This window comes from Mobula birostris, chromosome 18, assembly GCF_030028105.1.
Source record: "Mobula birostris isolate sMobBir1 chromosome 18, sMobBir1.hap1, whole genome shotgun sequence".
Lineage (NCBI taxonomy): Eukaryota > Metazoa > Chordata > Chondrichthyes > Myliobatiformes > Myliobatidae > Mobula > Mobula birostris.
Genome location: NC_092387.1, coordinates 37,249,643 through 37,273,741, shown reverse-complemented (window position 1 = coordinate 37,273,741; position 24,099 = coordinate 37,249,643). Strand labels below are relative to the sequence as shown.

The following is a 24,099-nucleotide window of genomic DNA, read 5'->3' as shown; positions in this document are numbered from 1 at the left end:
TTTATTAAAAATTACTATAAATTGCACATTGCACATTTAGATGGAGACATAACATAAAGAGTTTTACTCCTCAGATATGTGAAGGATGTAAGTAATAAAGTCAATTAAATTCATAGCCAAATTACAGCTGTAGCCATTACTTTTAAGATCATATGATGCTGGCCACCAAGTTCAAGGGGTTATCAGTATTTAATTTCATTATATTAATAGGAACGTATACCAATTAAGACCCTGTTCAAGGAAATCCCCAAGATCACTTCCAGGGTGGTGCTGGGGGGTGGGGGGGTGCAGGAATGAGGGATTGAATTCCCTGGGCTCTGGCAAAAAAAAATCATGCAAGGAGATGGATACTTCATGGATTTTATCTGAGAGGGAAGCATAAATGAGGGAAGATTTTATGAGACAAGGGCTTACATCAAAGAAAAAAAAATTACACCACAGCTCACTTTGAAGAAAGAATTCCCGCTGTTCCCATTAGTACAAAATGCTCCTGATGTTATTCAGGTAAATTGTAGGAAGGACCCACACGGGCACCATCAGTAAGGTAAAGTTCCAAGTGATCCTGATAGGCTCCTTAGGGTTGTCAAACACCCTATTGGATTGTCTTGATTTCCATAGTGTACATTGTGAAAATGATCCCAATTCGACAGAGTAGGCATGCGTGGCTGAAAATGTACATGTCACAATGGACCAGCAGTGCCATTGGTTAATGTTCTTTGAACAATTGCTGACATTCAGTACATCATGATATTGGCATGACCTAAGAGCAGATTATAAAGAAAGATCAGTGATTGTCCTATAAGTGGTGAAGATTAAAGTAGTAAAACAGTGAATTACGAGTTTGTATCACGCAACCAAGGAAAACCAAGGGCCCCATGAAAACAGAGTAGACCTGGATCCTACCCACATTTTGCTGCTGCAAAGAACCAGATCGAGGACCTCACCTATTACAAGTCGCACAGTTCCATGCCTAGTGCAGCTACCTCGACAGGTACGAGCAGCTCCCTCAACTGGTAGCAGCTGGGAAAAGCAACAAAAGGAACAGAGTTCATAATCTGGAAATTGATAGAATGTAGTTCTATAGTGATAGGGGACAAGGGCAGTTAAATCAAGTACTCAAAGGCCAATTAGTCTAATTTAGGTGGTGGACAAGCCTCTAGAATTAATTCTGAGGGAAAATACAAACCTTAGGAAGGCTGCTGAAGAGACAAGAGATGCAGTGGTCATGGTCTTTCAGAATCACTTGATTCTGGCATGGTCCCAGAGGAATGAACAGTTGCAAATGCCACCATTCTTTAAGAAGGGAGAAAGGCAAAAGAATGAAAACTATAGGCCAGTTAGCCTAAGTGGTTGGAAAAGTGCTGGGAGTCTATTATTAAGGACAAGGTTTTGAGGTACTTGGAGACTAATGATAAAAGAAGTCAAAGTCAGCATGGTATCTGTAAAGGAAAATTTTGCCTGACAAATCTGTTAGAGTTCTTCGAGGAAGTAACAAGCAGCGTGGACAAAGGAGAGGCAGTGGATGTCATTTACTTGGATTTTCAGAAGTTGTTTGATAAAATGGTGCTAAACATGAGGCTGCTTAACAAGTTAAAATCCTAAGGCATTACAGGAAAATTACTGGCATGCATAGCGGAATGGCTGACAGGCAGGAGGCAGCAAGTGAGAATAAAAGGGGCCTTTTCTGGTTTGCTGCTGGGTGACTAGTGGTGTTCCTCAGGAGTCAGTATTGGGACCACTACTTTTCACATTGTTTGTCAGTGATTTAGATAACGGAATTGATAGCTTTGTGGCAAAGTCCGCAGATGATACAAAGATAGGTGGAGAGTTAGGTGGTGCTGAGGAAGCAATGTGATTGCAGGACTTATGCGAGTTGGAAGAATGGCCAAAAATGTGGCGAATGGACATTGGGAAATGTACGATAATGCATTTTGATAAAAGGAACAATAGTGTGGACTATTATCTAAACCAGGAGAAGGTTTAAACATCAGAGGTGCAGCAGGACTCAGAGTCCTCGTGCAAGACTTCCTGAAGGTTAATTTACAGGTTGAGTCTGTGGTAAAGAAGGCAAATGCAATATTGGCATTTATTTCAAGAATAGAATAAAAAGGAAGGAGATAATGCTGAGGGTTTATAAGACACTATTCAGGCCACACTTGAAGAGTATGGTCGAGGGTTTGGGGCCCCATATCTCAGAAAGGATGCGTTGCCATCAGAGGGAGTCCAGAGGTTCACGAGGATGATTCCAGGAAATGCAGAGGTTAACATTCGAGGAATAGTTGGCAGCTTTGGGCCTGTACTCACTGGAATTTAGAAGAATGTGGCGGGGGGGGGGGAGGTGGAGGAGAAGGGATCTCATTGAAACCTACCAAATGTTGAAAGGACTAAATAGGGTGGATGTGGAGAGGATATTTCCTCTGGCGGGGGTATCCAGAACTAGAGGGCACAGCCTCAAAACTGAGGGGTGACCTTTTAGAACAGAAGTAAGGAGGAATTTTTTTATTAGCCATAGAGTAATAAATCTGAGGAATGGTCTGCCACAAACTGCGGTGGAACCAAGTTCATGCGTATATTTAAGGCAGAAGTTGATTGTTTCCTGATCGGTCAGGGCATCAAAGGATATGATGAGCAGGCAGGTGTATGAGGTTGAGTGGAATCCAGGATCAGCCATGTTGGAATGGTGGAGCAGACTTGATGGGCTGATTGGCCTAATTCTACTCCTATGTCTGATGGTCTTAAGGAAGGAGGGCAACACAAGCTGGAGGGACTTAGTAGGTCAGGCAGCATCCTTGGAAGGAAATGGATAGTGGATGTTTCAGATCCAGAAGGACTGGAAAGAAAGACATAGCCAGTATAAAATGGTGTGAGTGTTGTGTTGGAGCAAGAGCTGGCAGGTGAGAGGTGGACCCTGGTGGAGGAGGCATAATAGGCAGGTGAGGGAGGGAGTGGGAATGATGCAACAAGCTCTAAAGCACTGTGTTAAGTGTAAATGATAAAGGGTTGAAGATGATGGAATCTAACAGAAGATATACATAAAGGGAAAGAGACAGGGACCCATAGGATTGGGGCAAAATTCACTTAGGGAAGCACCAGCTAACCAGGACAGTTAACATGGATTTATTGAGGGAACATCATGTTTAAATTTACTGATTTTTGAGTAAGTGAGGCCAGTAGGTTGGATATAATCTACAGTATATGTATTTTAGCAAGCTTCTGACAATGTCCCACATAGCAGGCAGGTCAAACAGATAAAAGGTCTTGGGTCTTACAGATAATGGCCAACTGTACCCAAAACATGTCCAGTATCAGTGAGCAAAGGCTAATGCTTTGCATATTTTTGTGATTGGAAGTTTGTTACCAGTTTGGTTCCATATCAACTGGATTCAAATGTAGGGGCACGATAAAGACATCTGCTGATAATATAATGTCAGATCTGAGCAAAGGCTGACTTCACAGTGCTTTACAGAACTTTTAGCCGGATTTGGCGGAAGGCATGGAAAGATTTGAAGAAAAGAGATGTGAATTTTTACTTTGATGCTGCTCAAAAAGAAGCCAATTTAGGTCAGCATGCTTGGAGTAGGCACGGTGTAAATTAGGACGGTAGAAGAATTTTAGTTGAACTCAACTTTCAGGAAAAGCAAGTTAAAGCATTAGAATAGGCCAGTCTGATGATAGCAAACAGAGAACAGAGAAGAATTGTCTTGCCTAAAACAAAGTAAATTTAATAATCTGGTAACTAATGTACAGCAAAGCAGTCAGTAGAATCCAACATGATCTGGAGTAACAGCATATTTCCATATTAACTGGAGATTCCCAACAGCTAGAAAAAAATCCACAACTTCTTGATAGTAAATTGGGGAAAATACTGATCGATGTGGTGGTTAATTTTTATTGGCTAGTAAAAAGATTGCCAGGGCAATTAGTAAAATGCCCCCAACCATTGCATGCCACAAGTCAGATCACTTTTTCCCCCCATTCTGAGTGCATATCTATGATCTACACCCTCTCTTTGCCACCAAACTAGTTCAATAACCAAGCCAATTTGCTTTAATGTTAGCTCAGAATTTTCAAAACATTCTGGAAATGCATATAAATTACATCTATTGGGATTTTAAATGTTTAATTTATAGATTATTTCCTCCACTCTACCCCCTTCCAGAAACAAAAAAGTTAAAATTCGGGTTTGGCTTCATCTAATTACTTCAAATGTCTGAGCACTCATTCAGGTAATCATAGATTTCAAGAGAAAAACAAACAAAGATGTAGGTCTTGGAAATTTGAAGGAAAACAGATGATGTTGGAAGTTTTCAACAGGTCAGGCAGCATCTCTGGAAGAAAACAGCTTTTGATCTGAAACACTAACTTTGTTTTTCTTTCCACAGACGCTCCCTGAACTGTTGTGTTTCCAGCACTTTCTGTTTTCTTTATATAGGTTGAATCACTCAGGCACCCTTAGGACCTGACAGCTGCAGACCACAGAAATTTCCCCGATCATGTTTTGCGTTATATACGGCTGCAGAAAAAGCTGTTTGTAACCTGAAACTTCTTTAGCTGGAAAGGCTTATTGGCTGAGATTGCAAAAGATGTTCTGGTAGGTCATTAGCCACAGAATAGGACAGTTCTTAGTTAACTTTGGATCTAAGTTAGAATTAATTGGTATATATCTACACTACAGATTAAAAACATTTCAGACCATGGGAGTTGGTAGAAATGTTGGGAGCTGGACCAAAGTTTAAACCAATACATTTTAATAACTTTCCTGTAACAGATCACTTTTTTAAAATATTTCTTGCTCTTCCATTGAAACAATTACTTCCTGATTTATAAGCCTAAAAGATACATGCACTCCAACGCTAGTCTTTCAACTGGCCCCAAATTTAGTCATTTCATGATAGCAAATAATCCTTCTGTTGCCAAAATCATACCCTGGAATTCCTTCCCAAAAATGTTGTTTTGTTTTCAACTCTTCCACTCATTATGCCTCTCACTAATATTTATACAGTGCGAAATAGGTCCTTCTCGCCCTTCAAGCCTTGCCGCCCATAAATCCTGATTTAATCCTCACCTAATCACAGGTTGGCTTACAATGACCAATTAACCTAACAACCGGTACATCTTTGAACACTAAGGAAACTGGAGCACCCAGAGGAAACCCACACAGTGGGTTTCATACAAACTCCTTACAGGGAGCGGCAGGAATTGAACCCCAGGTTGCTGGTACTGTAAAGCATTGTGCTAACTAATATCTACCTCCTCAACCCACCTTTTTGTTATTGGTCCAAATTTCTATTTATTTAACTTATTTCATTAATTATTTAATGATATATTTAACAGAAATTGGGTCAATTTCCCATGAAGCATATTAATGGAAACGAAATATCAGAATTACATTTCTGCAAATCTCTCTTAAGATACGAACAACTAACTCCTGCAAGTTTGGATAAGCTGAAGATTGTATTTATCATCAGAATTGGACACAATGAAAAGATTAAATTGGGCTTAAATAAAGATGAGTTGAGGAGTTAGATATTAGGGAAATTCATAATGAGTATAAGAATTGAAGAAGCGCAAGTTTTAGGGGAGGAATTCCAGAGTTTAGTGTTTTTTAAAATCTTGGCAGGTATTGACTTCAGCTATATAGACCAAGTTCTGGAAGTCCATCTGCAAGATTTTCTCCCAACTTTCCCTTCACCTTTTAAGCAGCATACCTATTCCTGAAATAGTTCTAACCTCTCTTTCATGACTCAAAATTTGGCCAACAGTGCACCTCTGAGAGAATTTGGAAAAACATTATCATTTTGTTAGGCAAGTCAAAGTAAATTGAAGATGTAGGTCAATCACAATTCAAATGACTGATGGCACAGGCCCGTTGGTTAATTACTTGTCTCCTCTGGCCCCTCTGTTCCAAAATACTTTTTGTAATTTCCAACCACATCATTTATCTCTTTGAAGAGAAAATTAATTTTCCCTAATCATCACAAACAGCAAAGCAATCCAGTTTGCACTAATGTAAATAGTGGAGTCTATACTTGATAAAAGCTTTCAGTATCTTCAGTGTATGAAAATATCAGAACTTGTGCATTGTTAGGCCTTACAACCCAGGGGTATCTCAGGTTTGGGATCTTGTTAGTGAGAATCTGAAATGAAACCATCTCATTAGGTTAGGCGATATTGGAATTTATCTTTTCATTTTTTAAACCTTATTTGTATCTTACAAAAACATTTTAACCATTTCATTGTAGTAGATTTGTGGGGTTTTTTTCTAAATGCCCCAAGAGAAAATTTTTCTTAAATCACCTTAAGATCTGGAATTCTCTCCCTAAATCTGCAATCTGTCCTTCATAGCACTTTTAAAATCCTAGTGAATTCTCCAAACATTTGGTTATCATCCACTGTTTCTAGTCATGCTCCATTTTTTGTGACATTTTATTCCAGGTATTGCTGCTTTCTCAGTCTTATTAAAAATAAAAACATACATTATAGACCTGAATTTGGTGGGTACAGAAGTACATTCAGCCAGAGACTCATTCCACCGAGATGCAGCACAGAGCGTCACAGGAAGTCATTCCTGCCTGTGGCCATCAAACTTTACAACTCCTCCCTTGGAGGGTCAGACACCCTGAGCTGATAGGCTGGTCCTGGATTTATTTCATAATTTACTGGCATAATTTACATATTACTATTTAACTATTTATGGTTCTATTACTATTATTTATGGTGCAACTGTAACGAAAACCAATTTCCCCCGGGATCAATGAAGTATGACTATGACTATTAGGATATTTTCCTGATATCCCAAAGCAGATTACAGACAACTGCAGTACGAGAAACTAATACAGACAAAGAAAACTTTCTCAAATTGTTCTGGATAATTTTCTTTAATATTGATAATAAACAATTGCCAGAAAATTGAGAGAATCCCTACTTGGTTTTCAAAAACTGCTTAGAATATTTTGTCTACCTGGCAGAGAGCATACAAACAGATTACTATTTGCATTAATTCAAGCCAACACTTATGGAGTACTTCATTATTGAAGTTAATCTCTTTTGAGCATCAAACTAAACTGTTGAATTTTTGACTGTGGTCAAAAAGGTTTCATCTAATTCCTTAAACCACATAGCAAATATATGCCCTTAATTTTCTAACCAATACCAGGATACTATGCAGCATTATGCTTCAGTAAGTTATAATCCTCTGACGCTCAACTCAAAATTTCTATACGGAAACATGACAGAATTACCACCCATTAAAAAAGAATATCAACCACTTTTCCATCCCTCCCTCCTCACCATTAAGAAGAGTAGTTACTTAAGAGTTTACGGTTTTTCTCCATCCAGCATTGCAACCGGCATACACAGAGAGTGCAATTAAATTTGGAACATCATGGTCTATGGGGCTTAATGTCCTCTTGTTTGTGGTGCATAGCCAGACTCTCAACCAGGTTGTACAGAAGTTCAAAGAAATACAATAAGACTTGTAGGAAGCCATTATAACAAGGCTCAGGAATTATCCCAAGGCTCAGGAATTATCCCGCTATCGCCATATTTTTCAGGTGTCTCTTTTGATTGTAAATTCCTGCAATTGTTTAATGACACTGGCCAGGATAATGGCATCAATCCTTGCCTATAATATGTAATCTCCAGTATTTATTTCAAATTTCCTCAGAAGGATAAAATGTTCTGTGAATTCATGTTGCAAGCCAAAGATCTTCTGGCATTCAATTAACTGGCATGACAAACCATATATTTCAAATAACACACTAAACTTTTAACACTCCAAAACATTTTTAAAAATCACATGAAACTGGACTATTGTTCAAAATTCAATATAAAAGGATAAAGTTTATTTTTTTTTGGAATTATTATTCCATACAAAGATTTTTCTTTTCCATTGATGGTAAATCCAAGTTGCATCAATGCACCCATAGCACCACTCAACTACATACAGCTTGCCAACAGGTTGATTTGATAAGAGGATTAGAATAAAGAAGCTGCCACCATCAAAATGAAAAAGTGGCCATCAATTCAGTGCTTGCCTGAAGTTGGTGCCCAAAGCCAGGGAGGTGGTAATAATCTAATGACTTTCTATCAACTTCTTGGAAAACCGACCATCCAGGATTGCTCTGGAGTTCCCAAGAAACAAAGATTAAGAGTTATGGGTACTATTGGAGCAACCCAGGAGAAAGAACTAATCAAGGAGGTACATCATGGAAACAGACTTCTTGGCCCATGGTGTCCATCAACCATCCAGTTACACTAATCCTACATTAACCCCATTTTTATTCTCATTTAACACTTCCCAGATTACTGAATCAACAAAAGAATTGTTTTATCTTAAATCTGCTTTGAACAATTGTATTTGATATGGAAGTAGGGCTTTTTGAACGAGACTGAGGAATCATCCAAACCAGGGGATGTGCAAACTATCCGCTTTCCAACCAGACACACCACAGTACACCACATGGTTGAGGTGGTCAGTCATGTGATGATCTCTCCAGGAATATGCCCGTGAAGTGGAGCAGAACCCAAGTCCGTACCTAGCGGTTTTAAACGAGGCGCATCAATTTAAAAAAAAACATCAAAGTAACATTTCTGCTTTGAAAGAGCTGCAGATATTCAGTCTGGGCTCAGACTCTATCCAATTATAAATTGAAATAGAGCAAAACAAAATAAATAACACTCATGACATTATGGCAAGGATCAAAGCAAGCAGGCAGCTGCCCTTACTGTTAGTGACGTAGGTTTTCTACCACCAATCCAAACTTGTCCTATCATCATGGAACTTAGCTGAGCACAAAAGCCAACATTCACACAGCTTGTGCATTATGCTAATGTTCTTTCAAACTACTCTTTGTGATGAAAGTGAGATTCCTCTGGATATGGCAGTGTTCACTCAGAATATTACCTAGGAAATCCTCAAGTGTACAAAGGGATTTATTATTAATTTGAATTTCTATTTTTAATTCTCACACATCAGCTAACAATGAAATCTACAGAACTGTCTTAAGGTTAATCCAGGACCATCAATGTTGAGTATGGTTTCCCAAAGATAGTTGAGAGCAGGTGACTTGCTACTGAATTTCAAGTACTACATTTCTTTACAATGTAGGAAGACATTCAACCCATCAAGTCCATGCCAGCTCTCCAATGAATCTGATTACCCCACCAATTTCTCTCGTTTGACCAGTACTTCCCCCCAAACCCTCATTACCTATTTACTCTGGGATAATTTGTAATAACCAATTAATCTATCAGCATGTGCCAAGTGAAAGGAAACCAGAAGGCCAGGGGAGAAAACATGCAATCAAATAGACTTGTTCTTTCAATATATAGAGGGAAGGTAGACAAAAATTTGTAAAGGTATCTTGCTGGGTTGCAGGCCAATGATAGAGAATTGAAAATGCAGAGTGTGAGTCGAACAGTTTAAAGTCTGCGCAATAACATTAGAGGATTGGGGGCACTCGAGTTATCTTCAAATGAGGCAAAAATTGAAATAAAAAAGCATGGCATTATAAAACTGCAGTTTGAGGAAGAATATGAAATAGCTGCCATTAGACAAGAATCACACACCAAATAAATCAATGCTTGCAGGATGAGAATAATTAGAAGTAAAAGCATTGAAGAATTACAGGAATTGTACTGATAGTACTCCTGTTGCCCTTACTGTGGAGTAAGGACACAATCTGATGAATGTTAATTTGCATTTATCAGATAGGCAAAGCCACAAACTGGTGAAGATGCTTCGTTATAGTGTAGTCTCAGTCACCAGCTTTCAGGAGGTGCAGGAAAACAAGATCTGGCCCAGCTTTCGGCTACAACTTTCATTACGCCCTGCCCAATCTGTGCCACAGATGGAGGTTTGAGCCAAGGTTGTAGCAGGAAGTGGCAATGAAAGCGGGATCATCTCTGACAGTGTGCGGGAGGAAAAGCGTAACAAAAGGGACAACAAGCAGTCAAACTCTGAAAGAAAAGCCACATAATTTTGAGATTATTTCTGTGAAAGTGATTGTCACAGTCAGGTGAGGTCTACTTGAGTTTAAAATATATAAAAAACATTATCAGTGTAACAAGCAGCTAATAATAGGTCTCTATAAAAAGATGACACAAGCACCACTTCCAATCCAAGGAATCATTATTTTACGATAAGAAGAATCACAGAACCCTGCATTGTAGTTATTGGACCAATGTTCCACTTGTCCCAACAAATAATAAGAATAAATCATAATTGACTACAACACCTTTTCTTGCCATTTGAGTTGTTATCCAGAGTCAAAATACCTGAGCAGCTGAGTTTAATTAATTTATCCAAGAGTATTAACCAGCTAATTATGGGAGCCACGCAGTGACACCTTGCCATGAACCCCATTAAAAACAAAATCCCCATCAAATCATGGCAAGATGGGCCTAAGGGCCTGTTTCCTGTGCTGTACTTCTCCAAGGAACAGTAAACATTAGAAACTGTCAATCTGCAACTGTCAAGCAGAAAGACAATCAAAGATCCAGAGCATCTTTCAACCAAGGAATCCAATTACAACGTGTAATTCTACACACTATTACCAGAACCCCACAAATCATGAAGAGAATACTACTTTCCTTAAAAAAAAGTAAAGAAACTTTAACATACAATGTGGGGAGAGATGAGTGGGATTAGTTTGTTACAGGAACAATCATAGAAAGAAACTTGATGGGTTGGATGGCCTATATTGGGACTGGGGCATTTTATCATCAAAAGCTCCAAAGGAGGGCTTCCAAACACCCCCCCCCCCCTCAAATTATCTACTAACAGACCTGATGTGCTTTTAACCAGTTCTCTCCATGTTTTTAAATCAATTAACTTCAGCTCCAACATACCCTAGCAGCTTTCATAGGGCAACGCAAGACAGCATTACATCTTCCTACGCTGTTCTCCTGCCCATTGAAAGCAGCTTCAGTGGACCAGGTTTCAGATCACTCTCCACAATATCAAGTTTAATAATAAACACTAAAATCTCATCAACTTAAACAGTTAAATGTGGAAAAATGTTACATGGTGTTTTTTTTTTTTAAAAAGCCAAGGACATACTACTCTCTCCAGCCTAGTAGTACATAGAACCAACCCAATGCAAGCAACACAGTATCTCATTATTCCCAGTAATTAAATACAAGACAGGCCCATTTATTTTCATTTCAACAATATGGTTTCAAATCTAGTGTTACTTCACAGCTCCTGATGATCTGCTAATAACTGCAGATTTTGTCAAGCTTAAACACTCAGATGTTTGCAACTCAGGTCCGAGATACTTGCTGAATTTCATCTTGCCTAAACTTGCACTCCCTGCTCACAACAGGGAAGTGCAGTGGGGTAAGTGCCCCAAACGGAACGTGAAGATGAAGTAATGGAAAACCCTCAGAACATCAGAAACGCCCAATGGAGCAGTGACTTCACTGACAAAAGACATTTCTTTTAAAAACAAAAACGTGGAACATCAGATTTAAAACAAAAACAATGACTTGGGAATTCCAGGGATTGCAATTAAAAAAAGTTAAGCTAGGAGCTTATTGTGAGTTCTTGCTGAACTCAATATGACATTCCACAATGTTCTAAAAATAAGATTATACAGCTATGGCTTTGTACCAAAATTGCTTTTGAACTCAATTAGTAATGAAACAAATATCAGATGCTAGATATATACAGTATTATATAATGGGAAATGCTTCAAGATAGCTTTGTGTACAAAGTTTTAAAAATAGCTTTTGTTTGTCCATTAAACAAAATGTTACCTTTCCCATTTTCAAAAGATTATATCCCCAACTTTATCCAAATATCCAGCAGAAAATTGGGACCAACTTATTTTGCTTCAAAAACAACATGATTTAAGGTCATAGACAAAGTATAAACGTTGCAGGGTTAACCACAGGCGAAAATCATTTGTATTCAACTTTTTTTTGGCAGATTTCAGGAGAGCTTGTGTACCACGGCAAAGGCCTGTGCATTAGGAACCACAAGCCAGGTCTTCAAAGCATTGAGAAGCGGAGTCTGCAGTACGTGGAGAGTTTAGATATCCATCTCAAATTGAGCTTCGTCCCCTGGAAGAAGAGAGAGACAAAGGTCAACATTTTGGTGCGTGAATTATTTTAAGTCAAGTCATCAGAAGCATGTGTTGAGTCAAAGGGTAGGAGAATGCATCAGTTTCAAAGATTAAAACAGGCTTCCCAGTTAAGGTCAAAGCAGTTATAATCCAACAACACTCCTAATCACTCCCAGTGAGGAAGAGCCCCATGATAAGAGACTGGTTTCATGTTCTCAATTAAATTTTGACAGATGCCAGTTTCATAAAGTAATTAGAAAGAATTTGAATTTCTGTAGCACCTTTCACCTCCTCAGATGATCTACATGTTTTTTGTTATAGCCTTATAGTCTCCACTGTTGACAAACCATGGTGGATTCAAGTGCTGAAATATAGGTGATTATTTTCCCTCTGGCTGCAATTATTTGCAATGAATGCAGTTGGTTGATAGATACTAATTGGCTAGGCTACCAACGGGAACTCCCTTGCTCTCAACGAGTAGCACGGGATCTTTTAAATCCGAAGCAGTAAATGCTAAGTTCAGTACTTTATCTGAAGAAGTCACCTTCCATGCCACAGCACCAAGTCAATATTATCACAGGGGTATCAGCCTTAGTTTGTACACTCATTTCTGGATGAAATGCCAGATGGAAACTATTAACTTAAGCCAAATACTAAATGCAGTATTTGAAAGAAATAGCAAGGTACAAGGATTCAGCATGGATGATCAAGGAGTAAGGCTGAATATTTAATACAGGGGACAGGGAATTAAGCATATGAGAAGGGGTGAATGGATGGTGATGGCTGCAATGGAGAAAGATGAGAGGCTGTGAGGAAGCAGAGTAATGTCAGAATTTTCCTTATTTAAAAATCACGTGGACAGCCGAGTGTATCCATAGAAAGAACGGGTTAAATATAATTCCTATTGCATCTCTAACACACAAGCCAGGAGTACCTCAGATCCCAAGTTTATGCTGAGTTAACTGGCAACAGCTGTGGCAGAATGTGAGTAAGGTTTAAGTTACTGAACTGACATGCAGAAGGCCAGATTACTGACCCAAAGACACAAGCTCAAATCACAACATTAAATACAAGCAAATGCAGGGGATTCTGGTTAATTAGCACACATCAAGACCAGTATATTTTTCACCAAATTAGCTGAAGTTTCATGGAAATAGTTAAAGAGGTATATAAAAAAAAGACAACATACCATTTAGCTGAGTAACAAATTATGTATTTAAATGAAATACAGAACAAATTAGAACATTTCCAAAACTACTATAAAATTGTGCATTAGTTCCTAATAGTTATCAACATAGGAATTAATCCAAAGTTTGCTACCATGTTCTTTTAAGTGACTGTAAGTGAACAGAATCAGTGTAAATGCCTAGTGCAGATAATGGACTGCCTTCATATAATGCATTCAATGATTGCATCCTCCAAATCTTAATTTTCATTGCAACATTCAAGATGATTGTCAAAACATTCAAATTCTTTATAGTTCCTAACTTGTTAACTTGTTGAAGTAATGAAATCTTTTCATTTTCACTCCTGGCCATTCCTCCAAGCCTGAATGCTTGAAACTACAATGAGTGAAACAGTTCTGAATGAACTTATTGCTTATTACTCGCCAACTATCAGTGACAAAGATCACTGATTTTTGAACACAAACACAGGCGAGTGACACTATTTAAAAACTGTTTACTGTAAGCATGGTGTAGTGTCTAATTGCCAGGCGATGTGCATGCAACTAACAAACTGGCAACAGAATCCTGTCCCAATTAACTCGCACAGTGGTACAAATAAACAAAGGGAACCTGGCTATTTTCTTGATTTGTTCTTGTTCTTTAAGAGTTGTTCCAAATAAGCAGCTGTCCCTATTAAACAATGGACCAATTAACCGGAATCCACTGCATGTATAGATTTATAATTTTGAACATGCAGCTCTGAATGGGCAATAAATGCCGCGTCAGTGAAATCTATGTCCCCCAAAGAAAACACAATTCCAACTAGAGAATCCAGTGTCGGATGAGGGTCTTCAGAGTATTTTGATTACAGATCATTTAAACAATTGTCTCACATTACTGCTGCAGTTGCTGGCCAAAAATCAAGCGGGCCCAGTTTTGCTGGGCATAGGCATTGATTGGGAAGTCTCCTTATGGCACAGTTAATGGCTGTAGGGTCGAAGTACCCAGACTACGCACTGGTAACTTCAGAAGTCTTCACTACAGAACCACATCTATTAGTACTGCTCTTGAACCCCAGGTAAGTACATTTAAGTTCCATCTCCTCCTACAAGTCAACTTGTAAAGAAAACTCTTGGTACCGCTGATGGTCTCGTTGGAGTTTTCCTGATTCTCAACCCTCCAGGTAACAACTTTCCTGCTCCTTCATCTTAGAGTGAAAAAGGAAAAACAGACTGGCTATGGATAATTCCAGACAGATCAGCACTGTAGATGTGTTAGAGGAATAACCGCACAGCAGACAAGGCAGCAAGAGTGAACATAGACAGAAAAACACAGAAGGGAAAGAACACAGGATATGTAGGATGGAGAACTCAAGATGTAATGTAGCTGCCTACAAAGAATGAAAATCATTTGTTTTTGAGCCATGATTTCGGGCACAGTTCTGCAAAGCTTGCACACACTTCTTGGCAAAAACCCAGCTGTGTGGAAACTGAACCAGGCGTTCCCTGCTGTGATTCAACCTAATGCTGTCATCACTTCCCCACACATTTTGTGCACATAATTATTGTCAATACGTGCAGAGTGGTATTTACTTTTCCACGGAAATTAGATTAAAAGATTATGATTTATGCCATGTGTAATTAGTGTATTGTTGAATGAGTATTTATTTTCTAACCTACTAGGCCTGACTATGATGCTCGTCACCCCACTTACCAGCCCCATCTGCATCTGCTGCGCAGGAGCTCATCAATTCCTCTGCCAATTTTACTTCCCCAGCCCCCATTTCTTCCTCTTGACTTTCCATCATCCTGGTTACTCTTGTCACCACCACTTCATTTCTTTCATCTATTTAACAGCATTAACCATTATCCCAAAGTTCTGCAGACAAATGCTGCCAATGTATAATACTTGAGGTTTGCCTTCGAACTCTCCCAAGGAACTCAAATTACTTCAGTACTGCTCAAAGCACAACTGCCCCGATTTTGCACTTTATTTGCCACTTCTGAATTACAGTTAATATTAGCTTCAGCACACATTTAGGGCATCGAACACACGCACACAATCCAGGCAGTAGGGTAGCATAGCAGTTAGCACAGCGCTTTACAGCCCCAGCTCTAAGACCGGGGTTCAATTTCCACTACTGTCTTTAAGAAGTTTGTATGTTCTGCCCGTGACTGCATGGTTTTCCTCAGGGTGCTCTGGTTTCCTCCCACATTCCTAAGACATATGGTTAGGTTTAGTGAGTTGGGGCATACTAAGTGAAGTGTGCTGACACTTGCGGGCTGCCGCAACACATATTCAGACTGTGTTGGTTGTTGACACAAACAATGCAGTTCAGTGTATGTTTCCATTTACATGTGACAAATAACGCCAATCTTTACCTTCAAAATATCGAATAATTAAACTGTTAAGATTGCATTAAATTAACTGGATCAGCAATCATTGATGGTGTACCCAACCACTGATCCGTTCTGATCCTTGCAATCTCCCCAGCATCTCCAATTTATGAATTAATGAGAAAAAATTAAGTCAGTCTAGCTTTTTTCCTCTCCCCCCCCCCCCATTGCCCCCACAACTCCCTGTAGTTTAAAATCACCATATCTCACCAGTGGATGATTTTCCTTCACTGTGAGCAGCATTGTTTGCTTCTGCCTTGGTATCTTCAGCAATGCCAGGGGTTGTTACACCTGGGATGTGCGGGAGGTAACGAGGTGGAGTCTTTGCAATTGGAGAATGACGGCAGTCCATAAGAAACTTCCGATCGTAAATAATCCGGGTGCCTGAAATAGCAAAATTAAATTTTACAGATAAAATCCCACATAATTACTCAGATGACTGCACATTAAGTGTTAAATCCTTTAACAAGCCTACGATAGGTGGAGTGGGGGCTTATTAGAATGCTATCAGTTATGAGGGGCATCTGGTACAAGAAGACACTGGCTGTTCTCTATGGATACAAAAAGTCTGCTCAGAGTTATGACTGAGGCATTTAAAACTATTAAAAGGCTATAACAGGTGTAAACAGTAAGTAAAACTATTTCTACTCAGGGAAAGAATAAAATCACAACACAGACTAAAGGTAAACTGCCTAAATAGAAGGGAGATGTGGAGTTTTTCCTTTTAAAAATGTAAGCACACTGAATTTTCCTGGAGCTGGAATACACAACCTGAAGGCTTTCTTTAAGGAAACTGGATAAATATAAAATTCATTGTGCTATGAGGAAAGAGGAGAGGAAGAGGATTTATCAAAGAAATGAAAAAGGCATAACGGAGAAAATGGCCTTTTCTTATGCTATAACTTTCTATAATCCTAACTCCAATATGTGATCTGAAAAACAGCATTCTTCAATAGAAAGCTGCATCCAAGCATTGTTCTAGACATGTGAATTAATTTTAGCTGATAATGCATTAACCAACATTGCCCAAATGTAAACAACAGGAATTCTGCAGATGCTGGAAATTCAAGCAACACAAACACAAAAGTTGCTGGTGAACGCAGCAGGCCAGGCAGCATCTCTAGGAAGAGGTGCAGTCGACGTTTCAGGCCGAGACCCTTTGTCAGGAGTCCTGACAAAGGGTCTCGGCCTGAAACGTCGACTGCACCTCTTCCTAGGGATGCTGCCTGGCCTGCTGCGTTCACCAGCAACTTTTGTGTTTGTGTTGCCCAAATGTGATGTGGTCCTCTGAAGGACTCAAAGATCAAAAATATTCTCACATACTACTTTCATTTTATCATTAAAATCCGCAGATAAAAGTAGCTTCTCCAACTTAAGCTTTTGCAAATTTAAAATTCACATACCAACTGTGTAAGTCCAGGTATTGAGTTCACATGTCCATTTTGCTCATCACAAGTGCAATTAGCCTTGTATGGGCTGTGACTAACTCTATGGGTAACACCAACTGTAGTAGGGCAGGACTAAGTAGGGATAATATTTCTGACATTTCCAGATCTGTGCGTCTCTAGAAAATGCTGGGGAATTTATTCATTACCTTTATAATTCAAACTCTTTTCATCCACTGGATCAAAATAACGACAGCTAACAAGTATTTAATAATTTCCAAAAATGAAAGGCTGGGTATTGGAGGAAAATGAGTTTCGTCAATATTATCATCCTAAATCTATGGTCCAAGAGATGAACAATCACATGGCATAATGATGAACTTCTACATGGTCACACTTTCCTATCTCCTTTATTTCTGTGCCTTCAGATGACAATAACCCCTAGGACTGGAGAAATCCATCTTTTCCGATGCTCCAGGGTCATGCCCAACATTGTCAAAAGTATACAAAATTGGTGTTTACATTGATACAGAACCAATACTCTCAAACTGCAATAACCGCCTTTGTGACCCGAGGCAAAAACTTCAAATTTAAGCTCCTCTATTTCATATAAATGTCATTTGAAATCAGAAATTTATCTTGAAGTAAGGAACAGCAATACTTTGCTATATAAAACTGGTAACCTTCAATTGTAAGTAATACCTTTGCATGCCTCACTCATTTTAGCATTTGTCTGTTTTATGAGAGAGTTGCTAGCTCTACCCTCAACCCAGCATGGATGGAAAGCGTGCAAGGAGCTAGTCTGATTCGAAACCAGGACTACTTGCTCCAAAGTCCAGTGCAGATGCCACTACACCTTCAATTGTGCCAACCAGTTTTTGACTATGTAGTTAATATTCCGTCTGCTGGTCTATTCATCTCTGTCTCTGATAGCGTCAGATCTTTCCTGGCTCAATATAATGCATTTTCATTTTTCAGTACTGCGAGCAGTCAGTACGCTAATAACAAAGTCCTACTAATTCTGCTTCAGAGCATTTTCTCTCACAACTACAAGGTCTTAACAGAAGGGCTGCTGACTTCTTGTCTTGTGCTCAGAATCACCCCAAAACATCACAGCAGAACCCAAACGCTTTCTTAAAGTTGTACATGTTGTTAATTTCATCCCCATGCATAGAGCCATAGTATTACAGAGCATGGAATAGAATTCCTGTAATCAATGCTCATCACACTTCTGCAAAAGGCACAATGGAATTTCTTTTCAGGACTGGACTACAACAATGAATGATTCATTCACTTTAGAACACGGCAGGTAGGTCTGCCTAATTATAATGGCACAGATTCTTCTAACTAGCAGTAATGGTCCCACTCATCCCCAAAGCCACTACGTTTCTCTGACTAAAACGTGCCCCTGGTTTCTCAACAGATATTTCACCATTCAGGGTAACAAGGAAACATCAATAATATGAGAAACATAACAATATTACCTCATCTCTAAGTTCGTCTAATTTTTTAAACACAGGATTCAGATTATTATCTTTATATTGCACACATGCATGTCTAGGGCTCCACTTATTGTTGGAGATACCAATACACAACGATGGAACCTGAGAACCTAAACTCCTCTCAGTTTGAAAACAAAAACAGTTCTTCTGAACAGCAGGCCTCAGGTATTGCTATCAGATGATTCAGTGGGCAAAATTAGAATCTACTCGATTCAGATTGGTTAGAGCTAACACCTGTAGCTCACCACCTCCAATCAAAATCAGAGTTTTTTTTAAATTCCAGAAACAAAACTTAGTCATAATAAACAAATATACAGAAGAAACAGTGCAAAGCTTTTACATTCATAGTCAATACATTCAGTTGTGTTAATTTATCTTTTTTTTTTAAAATCATAGTACCACTATCACTTATGTGGCCCCCTGGGATGATAGACCATTTCAAATGCTTAAGGACTTTCCCCAACTCGACTCAGCCCCTCCACATGTGGCACCAGAAGGGGCCTAGACTGGGGTCCTTCAGAGACTCTGCATTAGCCGCATCAAGCTTCAGTGGCACCCCACAGCACAATCTCCTGCATCCTGGAATTTGCCAGTTGGCAGCATTCCCTTACAGTTATCTCACCACACTGGAAGACCAATGAATTTCGGGCAGACCAAAGGATGTCTTTCGTGACCTTCCGGCAGAATTGAAGTCTGTTCTGATGCATGCCCCTGGGAACAGCCCGTAGATGTGACACGTGACTATCAGAATCCCCTCTCAACTTCAGAAGAATCTCAGATTCAGGTTTATTATTGCTCAGATTCACTCTAAACCTCCTACCCCATGTCGTCTCGTTTCAGACATTCTCAACTTTGGGGGAAAATATTCCCACCGCCTAGCCATAATTTTGTTGTCAATCAGGTTGCTCCTCAAGGAAAATAAATACGCTTACCCTCGATGAGACATTTGGCAGAAATGATTATCTTTTTATTATGAGTGGGGTTTAAGCAACCAAGAAGTGGCACTGCATGCCATGTGACAACACAATTTTTGCTTGTGACATTTTCGCCACACATTCTATAGGTTACCCACCCATGATTAGACCATGCTATTAAAAAAATAATTTCAGTCTGTAACTGGATAATGGTTTCCAATTTACGAGTGGCTTTTTGATATTACACACTGCCCAATCATTACATGAGATATACATCCCTTCATACTTTACTATCTTAAAAAACAGATGAATCTTAAATCTTTAAGATTGGGGTGATGTACTGCGTCCGGTGCTCCCGATGTGGCCTTTTATATATTGGCGAGACCCAACGCAGACTGGGAGACCGCTTTGCTGAACATCTACGCTCTGTCCGCCAGAGAAAGCAGGATCTCCCAGTGGCCACACATTTTAATTCCACATCCCATTCCCATTCTGACATGTCTATCCACGGCCTCCTCTACTGTAAAGATGAAGCCACACTCAGGTTGGAGGAACAACACCTTATATTCCGTCTGGGTAGCCTCCAACCTGATGGCATGAACATCGACTTCTCTAACTTCCACTAAGGCCCCACCTCCCCCTCGTACCCCATCTGTTACTTATTTTTATGCACACATTCTTTCTCTCACTCTCTTTTTTCTCCCTCTGTCCCTCTGAATATACCTCTTGCCCATCCTCTGGGTCTCCCCCCCCCCCCCCCCGTCTTTCTTCCCGGACCTCCTGTCCCATGATCCTCTCGTATCCCCTTTTGCCTATCACCTGTCCAGCTCTTGGCTCTATCCCTCCCCCTCCTGTCTTCTCCTATCATTTTGGATCTCCCCCTCCCCCTCCAACTTTCAAATCCCTTACTCACTCTTCCTTCAGTTAGTCCTGACGAAGGGTCTCGGCCTGAAACATCGACTGCACCTCTTCCTACAGATGCTGCTTGGCCTGCTGTGTTCAACAGCAACTTTGATGTGTGTTGCTTAAATCTTTAAAGTTTCATTGTATCTGCAGTACATACTCTTCTTCAGGCCACAAGATTTAATGAGTCACACATACAACACTCAAGATCTTATACAATTAAAAATCTTTAACCAGAAGGCAAATAACATTTTGACTGGACCATTCATCAGTTCTGATTTTTATCTCTCTGGTCTTCATTCTTATATCTGTTGAAACAAATCCAGAAGAATACAATATACTTGATATGAATACATCAGCATACTTTCAACTGAGGCAAGCCCAATTGCTCTTCGGACTTGTATGAGCATGAGGAGTAGAACAAATATTATTACTATTAGAAGCCTGCCTTAATACAGTGGCTATACCTGACTCTCAGATAAACTTTCCCATGTTGTCTCAAAGACTGGGGCAGGAATTTTAAAAGTTTTATTCTCCTTTGCTGAAATGAAGGAATCTGTTGATATTCCACAGTACTGTATTTTACTAACTCAGTTAAAAAGTTGCCAGAATAACAAGAGACTTATCGTCTTGGCAACAAGTGCACATTTTCCATTAATAATTCTTCAACTACACCTCCCCACCCATCGCAGAATCATATTTACTTCACTTCCCAAAGTCGCACGGGGATCACTCTTGTCCAATTCGGTTTTCATCAGTGTTTTAAGGTTAAAACTCTGCACCATACTGTATTTATGAAAGATCAGGTAGCAACTAAAAGTGATACGAGTTTTTTTTTGTCATTACAGTCAAAATGTTTTATCTAGTAAATAAACAGGCAGTCTAACCCCTTTCAATCGTATCCAAGTTCATTGTTGCTGTCAAACACATCATAAACAAATAATTTCTCCCAAAGGAAAAATTTCTCTCCCCTGCTTTGTCCTCCCTCCATTTCGGATTTCGCGTTGCACGGTAGAGCATTTTGAGATACTGGGAACACAGCAGTCATCAGCCACTTCATTTCACGTCAAGGAATCAAATCCCACCCAACATCAGTTGGACAAGGCCAGAGCAGTACTGAGAAAGTGCCGCACAGAGATTCGGACCAGTCTTTCAGAAGAAACTTTAAACTGATAGCGGTCTCCCCCCTCAAGCAGTTGCAAACGGAATTATTTCAAATGAGGTTAAGGAGTGTGCCTAATGTCTCTCTTTGTATCCACATCACAAAAACAAGTTCTGGTGAAGGTGCTTGGATCCAAGATGTTAACTGCCTCTATGTGCCTGACCTGCACAGTTTTTTCACGCATTCTCTGCTTTTATTTCACTAACACGAACCATCTATTCCGCATACAGTGAAAGCCTGCCGTGTCCATGTTGGATCCTGTATTTCCCACATTACGACTGCATTTTAAACACAGGATTACCCCATTGGCTATAAAGCGCTTGGGACGTCCTGTGCTCGAGGAAAGCACCAATTAAATGCGAAGTTACCATCACCTGATTAAGTTAGAAAAATTCTTTTGTTGTGATTTATCGGTTTATAGTTTGGTGGGACTCGCTCCGATTTTCATATTTGATCTATCCCTTGAAGCGTTCTGATTCTAGCTCGATGTTCCCTCAATATAGCCCCCCTACCCAGTCACGCAGAGACTGGACAGGGATTAATCAAAAGGCAGAAGGTTTGGCAGGGGGAGGCGGGTGTTGCTGACTCGGTTCGTGCGCGACGGACGGGACGAGACGAGATCACGAGAGCCAGACACAAAAATCCAACCTCTGGGAAAAGGAGCGAGGCAAAAGAAACGCCAGCGCAATCACTTTCCCATTCAGATGCAACACTGACATTTAACAAGAGCCCGAAATCCTAAAACAAAACACTCGCACAGACCGAGTGATCAGAGCAAACAGGAAACTCGCCGCAGCGGAGCGGGCCCGAAATCGAGCAGCGAATTCAGCCAGCCCCATCCGCCGCCTCGAAGCGTGCACTTAAAATAAAATCGGCGAATACAAAATAAAAGTGTGCAACATTGCCGCACAGATGCACTAATCCTTATTTGGCAACGGTACGCTTGCATTTTGCCAAAAAATCTATGCAGGTTACTAAAAGTTCGCTCAGACTCGACAGCACGAGGTTCTGCCTCTTGGCAAACGGCCTGCACTCTGGTTTGCTTTTCTACCGACAGAACGGACAAATCTGCACAACGGAAACTGAATCGAGCTGAAAATGATCACAGATATAGCACTTGGTTTCTTTCTGCAATCGCAGCCGTCTTAAGGTTCCTCCACCCACTTTTTAACGGATTTAAAGGGCAGCACTCGGAATAGGCCGCTGCACATTTGCCGGATTTGCTGATGACATGAACCCCAAACCGGAGCCGGGAAGGTTGCATTATTGATTGTTAATATGTATTTACCTCCTGGAGTGGTGGAGAACAGCGTTCCTCCCGGTGTAGTGCAATAATCATGAGGTAGCTGCGTTGCATCATTCAGAATCACTGTCCTGGTGGGGATTACGCGACATTCGCTTTGCTGGCAACCTGCAGACATCTTCGTTTCTCCTTAAATTTTGTTTTTAAGGCAAAAGAAAAGTTCAACGCTTTAATCGCGTTCTATTTCAGTCTTTTAGCCTTTACCGCACGTCCAACCCTCACCCTGCAGTGAAGCAAACTCCAGGCAGCACCGCCTACTGGCTGCCTCTTGCTGCGAGACGAGAGGAAAGGCGCCCAGCCAGCAGATCTTCACAGTTAAGGATTGCCATCTTTAAAGGGACCCTACTCTTCGTGAATGTTTCCTCTCTGATCAATGCAAATATACAATCAAAACATGAGAAATCCCGGAGGTTCTTGACAGGGTGTTGGTGCAGACGGCGGTTCATTTTGATGCTTAGAGGTCACTATTTAAAAATAAAGGACCACCCACTTAAGAGAAAGAGATGAGGCGAATCATCTTTCTCAGAGTTGCAAGGCACACAATACTTCAAAGAAGGTGGAAGGAGAATCTTTGAGGCAGAGGTAGATAGAATTTTGAAACAAAAAAGTAGAATGCAGAAATCAAGTTTCAATTATAAGAGCCATAATTTTGTAATGTGTTGTAGATTTCTATGTTCTATGACTACAGAGCAATGGCAGATGGAATTCAATTAAAATGGAGGACATGTTGGGGGGGGGGACTAAGGATAGGATACACGTAGTAAGTGGTAAGATCCTCAGGAGTACTGAGGAGTAGAGGTATACAGGGTACATGTCCAAGGCTTCCTGATGGCAATCAGGTACTTACCTTCATTAGTCTGGGCAGGGATGTTACAGTTCAGCTCCATAAAACGTTACTTCATCTACAGCTGGAGTATTGTACATGGTTCTGGTCATCACACTTTAGGAAGGATATGATTGCACTGGAGAGGACAAAAAGGAGGTTCACCAGAATGTTTTCTGGGATGGAGTGTTTTGGTCATGAAGAGAGAATAGGTGGGGAAAGTTTCAAATATACCTGACTGAGATATGTAAATTTAGGAGAGAAATAGAAACATTTCCCCAAACCAGGGATGTTTGTACTCAGATGGCATATGTATAGAAAATGGATAGGAGATTTAGAGGGACTTTGAAAAAGAGCTTTTTTTTCCACCCTGAAGGTGATGGAATCTGAAAGCACTGTGTGAAGGGGGTGGTGGAGGAAAGCACTTTTGCAACATTTAACAGTATTATGGAGCCAATTTTAGTGATGCAGAATATA

The 24,099-nt window shown here is 40.1% G+C and overlaps 1 protein-coding gene across 1 annotated transcript; it reads right to left on the bottom strand.

The window, feature by feature from the left end:
* Positions 1-7,810: 7,810 nt before the first annotated feature.
* Positions 7,811-23,058, bottom strand: LOC140212060 (eukaryotic translation initiation factor 4E-binding protein 2-like). The gene is made up of 3 exons (XM_072282524.1): positions 22,785-23,058; positions 15,841-16,014; positions 7,811-12,066 (listed from the first exon to the last, which is right to left on the bottom strand). The coding sequence occupies exons 1-3, from the start codon at positions 22,915-22,917 to the stop codon at positions 12,035-12,037; spliced, it is 339 nt and encodes a 112-aa protein (XP_072138625.1). The 5' UTR covers positions 22,918-23,058; the 3' UTR covers positions 7,811-12,034.
* Between the last annotated feature and the right edge of the window lie 1,041 nt (positions 23,059-24,099).

Coding starts and splice junctions, on each gene's coding strand:
- LOC140212060 (XM_072282524.1), bottom strand. CDS start 22,917: ATGTCTGCAGGTTGCCAGCAAAGCGAATGTCGCGTAATCCCCACCAGG. Junction 16,015..22,784: donor GTTCTCCACCACTCCAGGAG/GTAAATACATAT, acceptor TTGCTATTTCAG/GCACCCGGATTATTTACGAT. Junction 12,067..15,840: donor TGAAGGAAAATCATCCACTG/GTGAGATATGGT, acceptor CTCTTCTTCCAG/GGGACGAAGCTCAATTTGAG.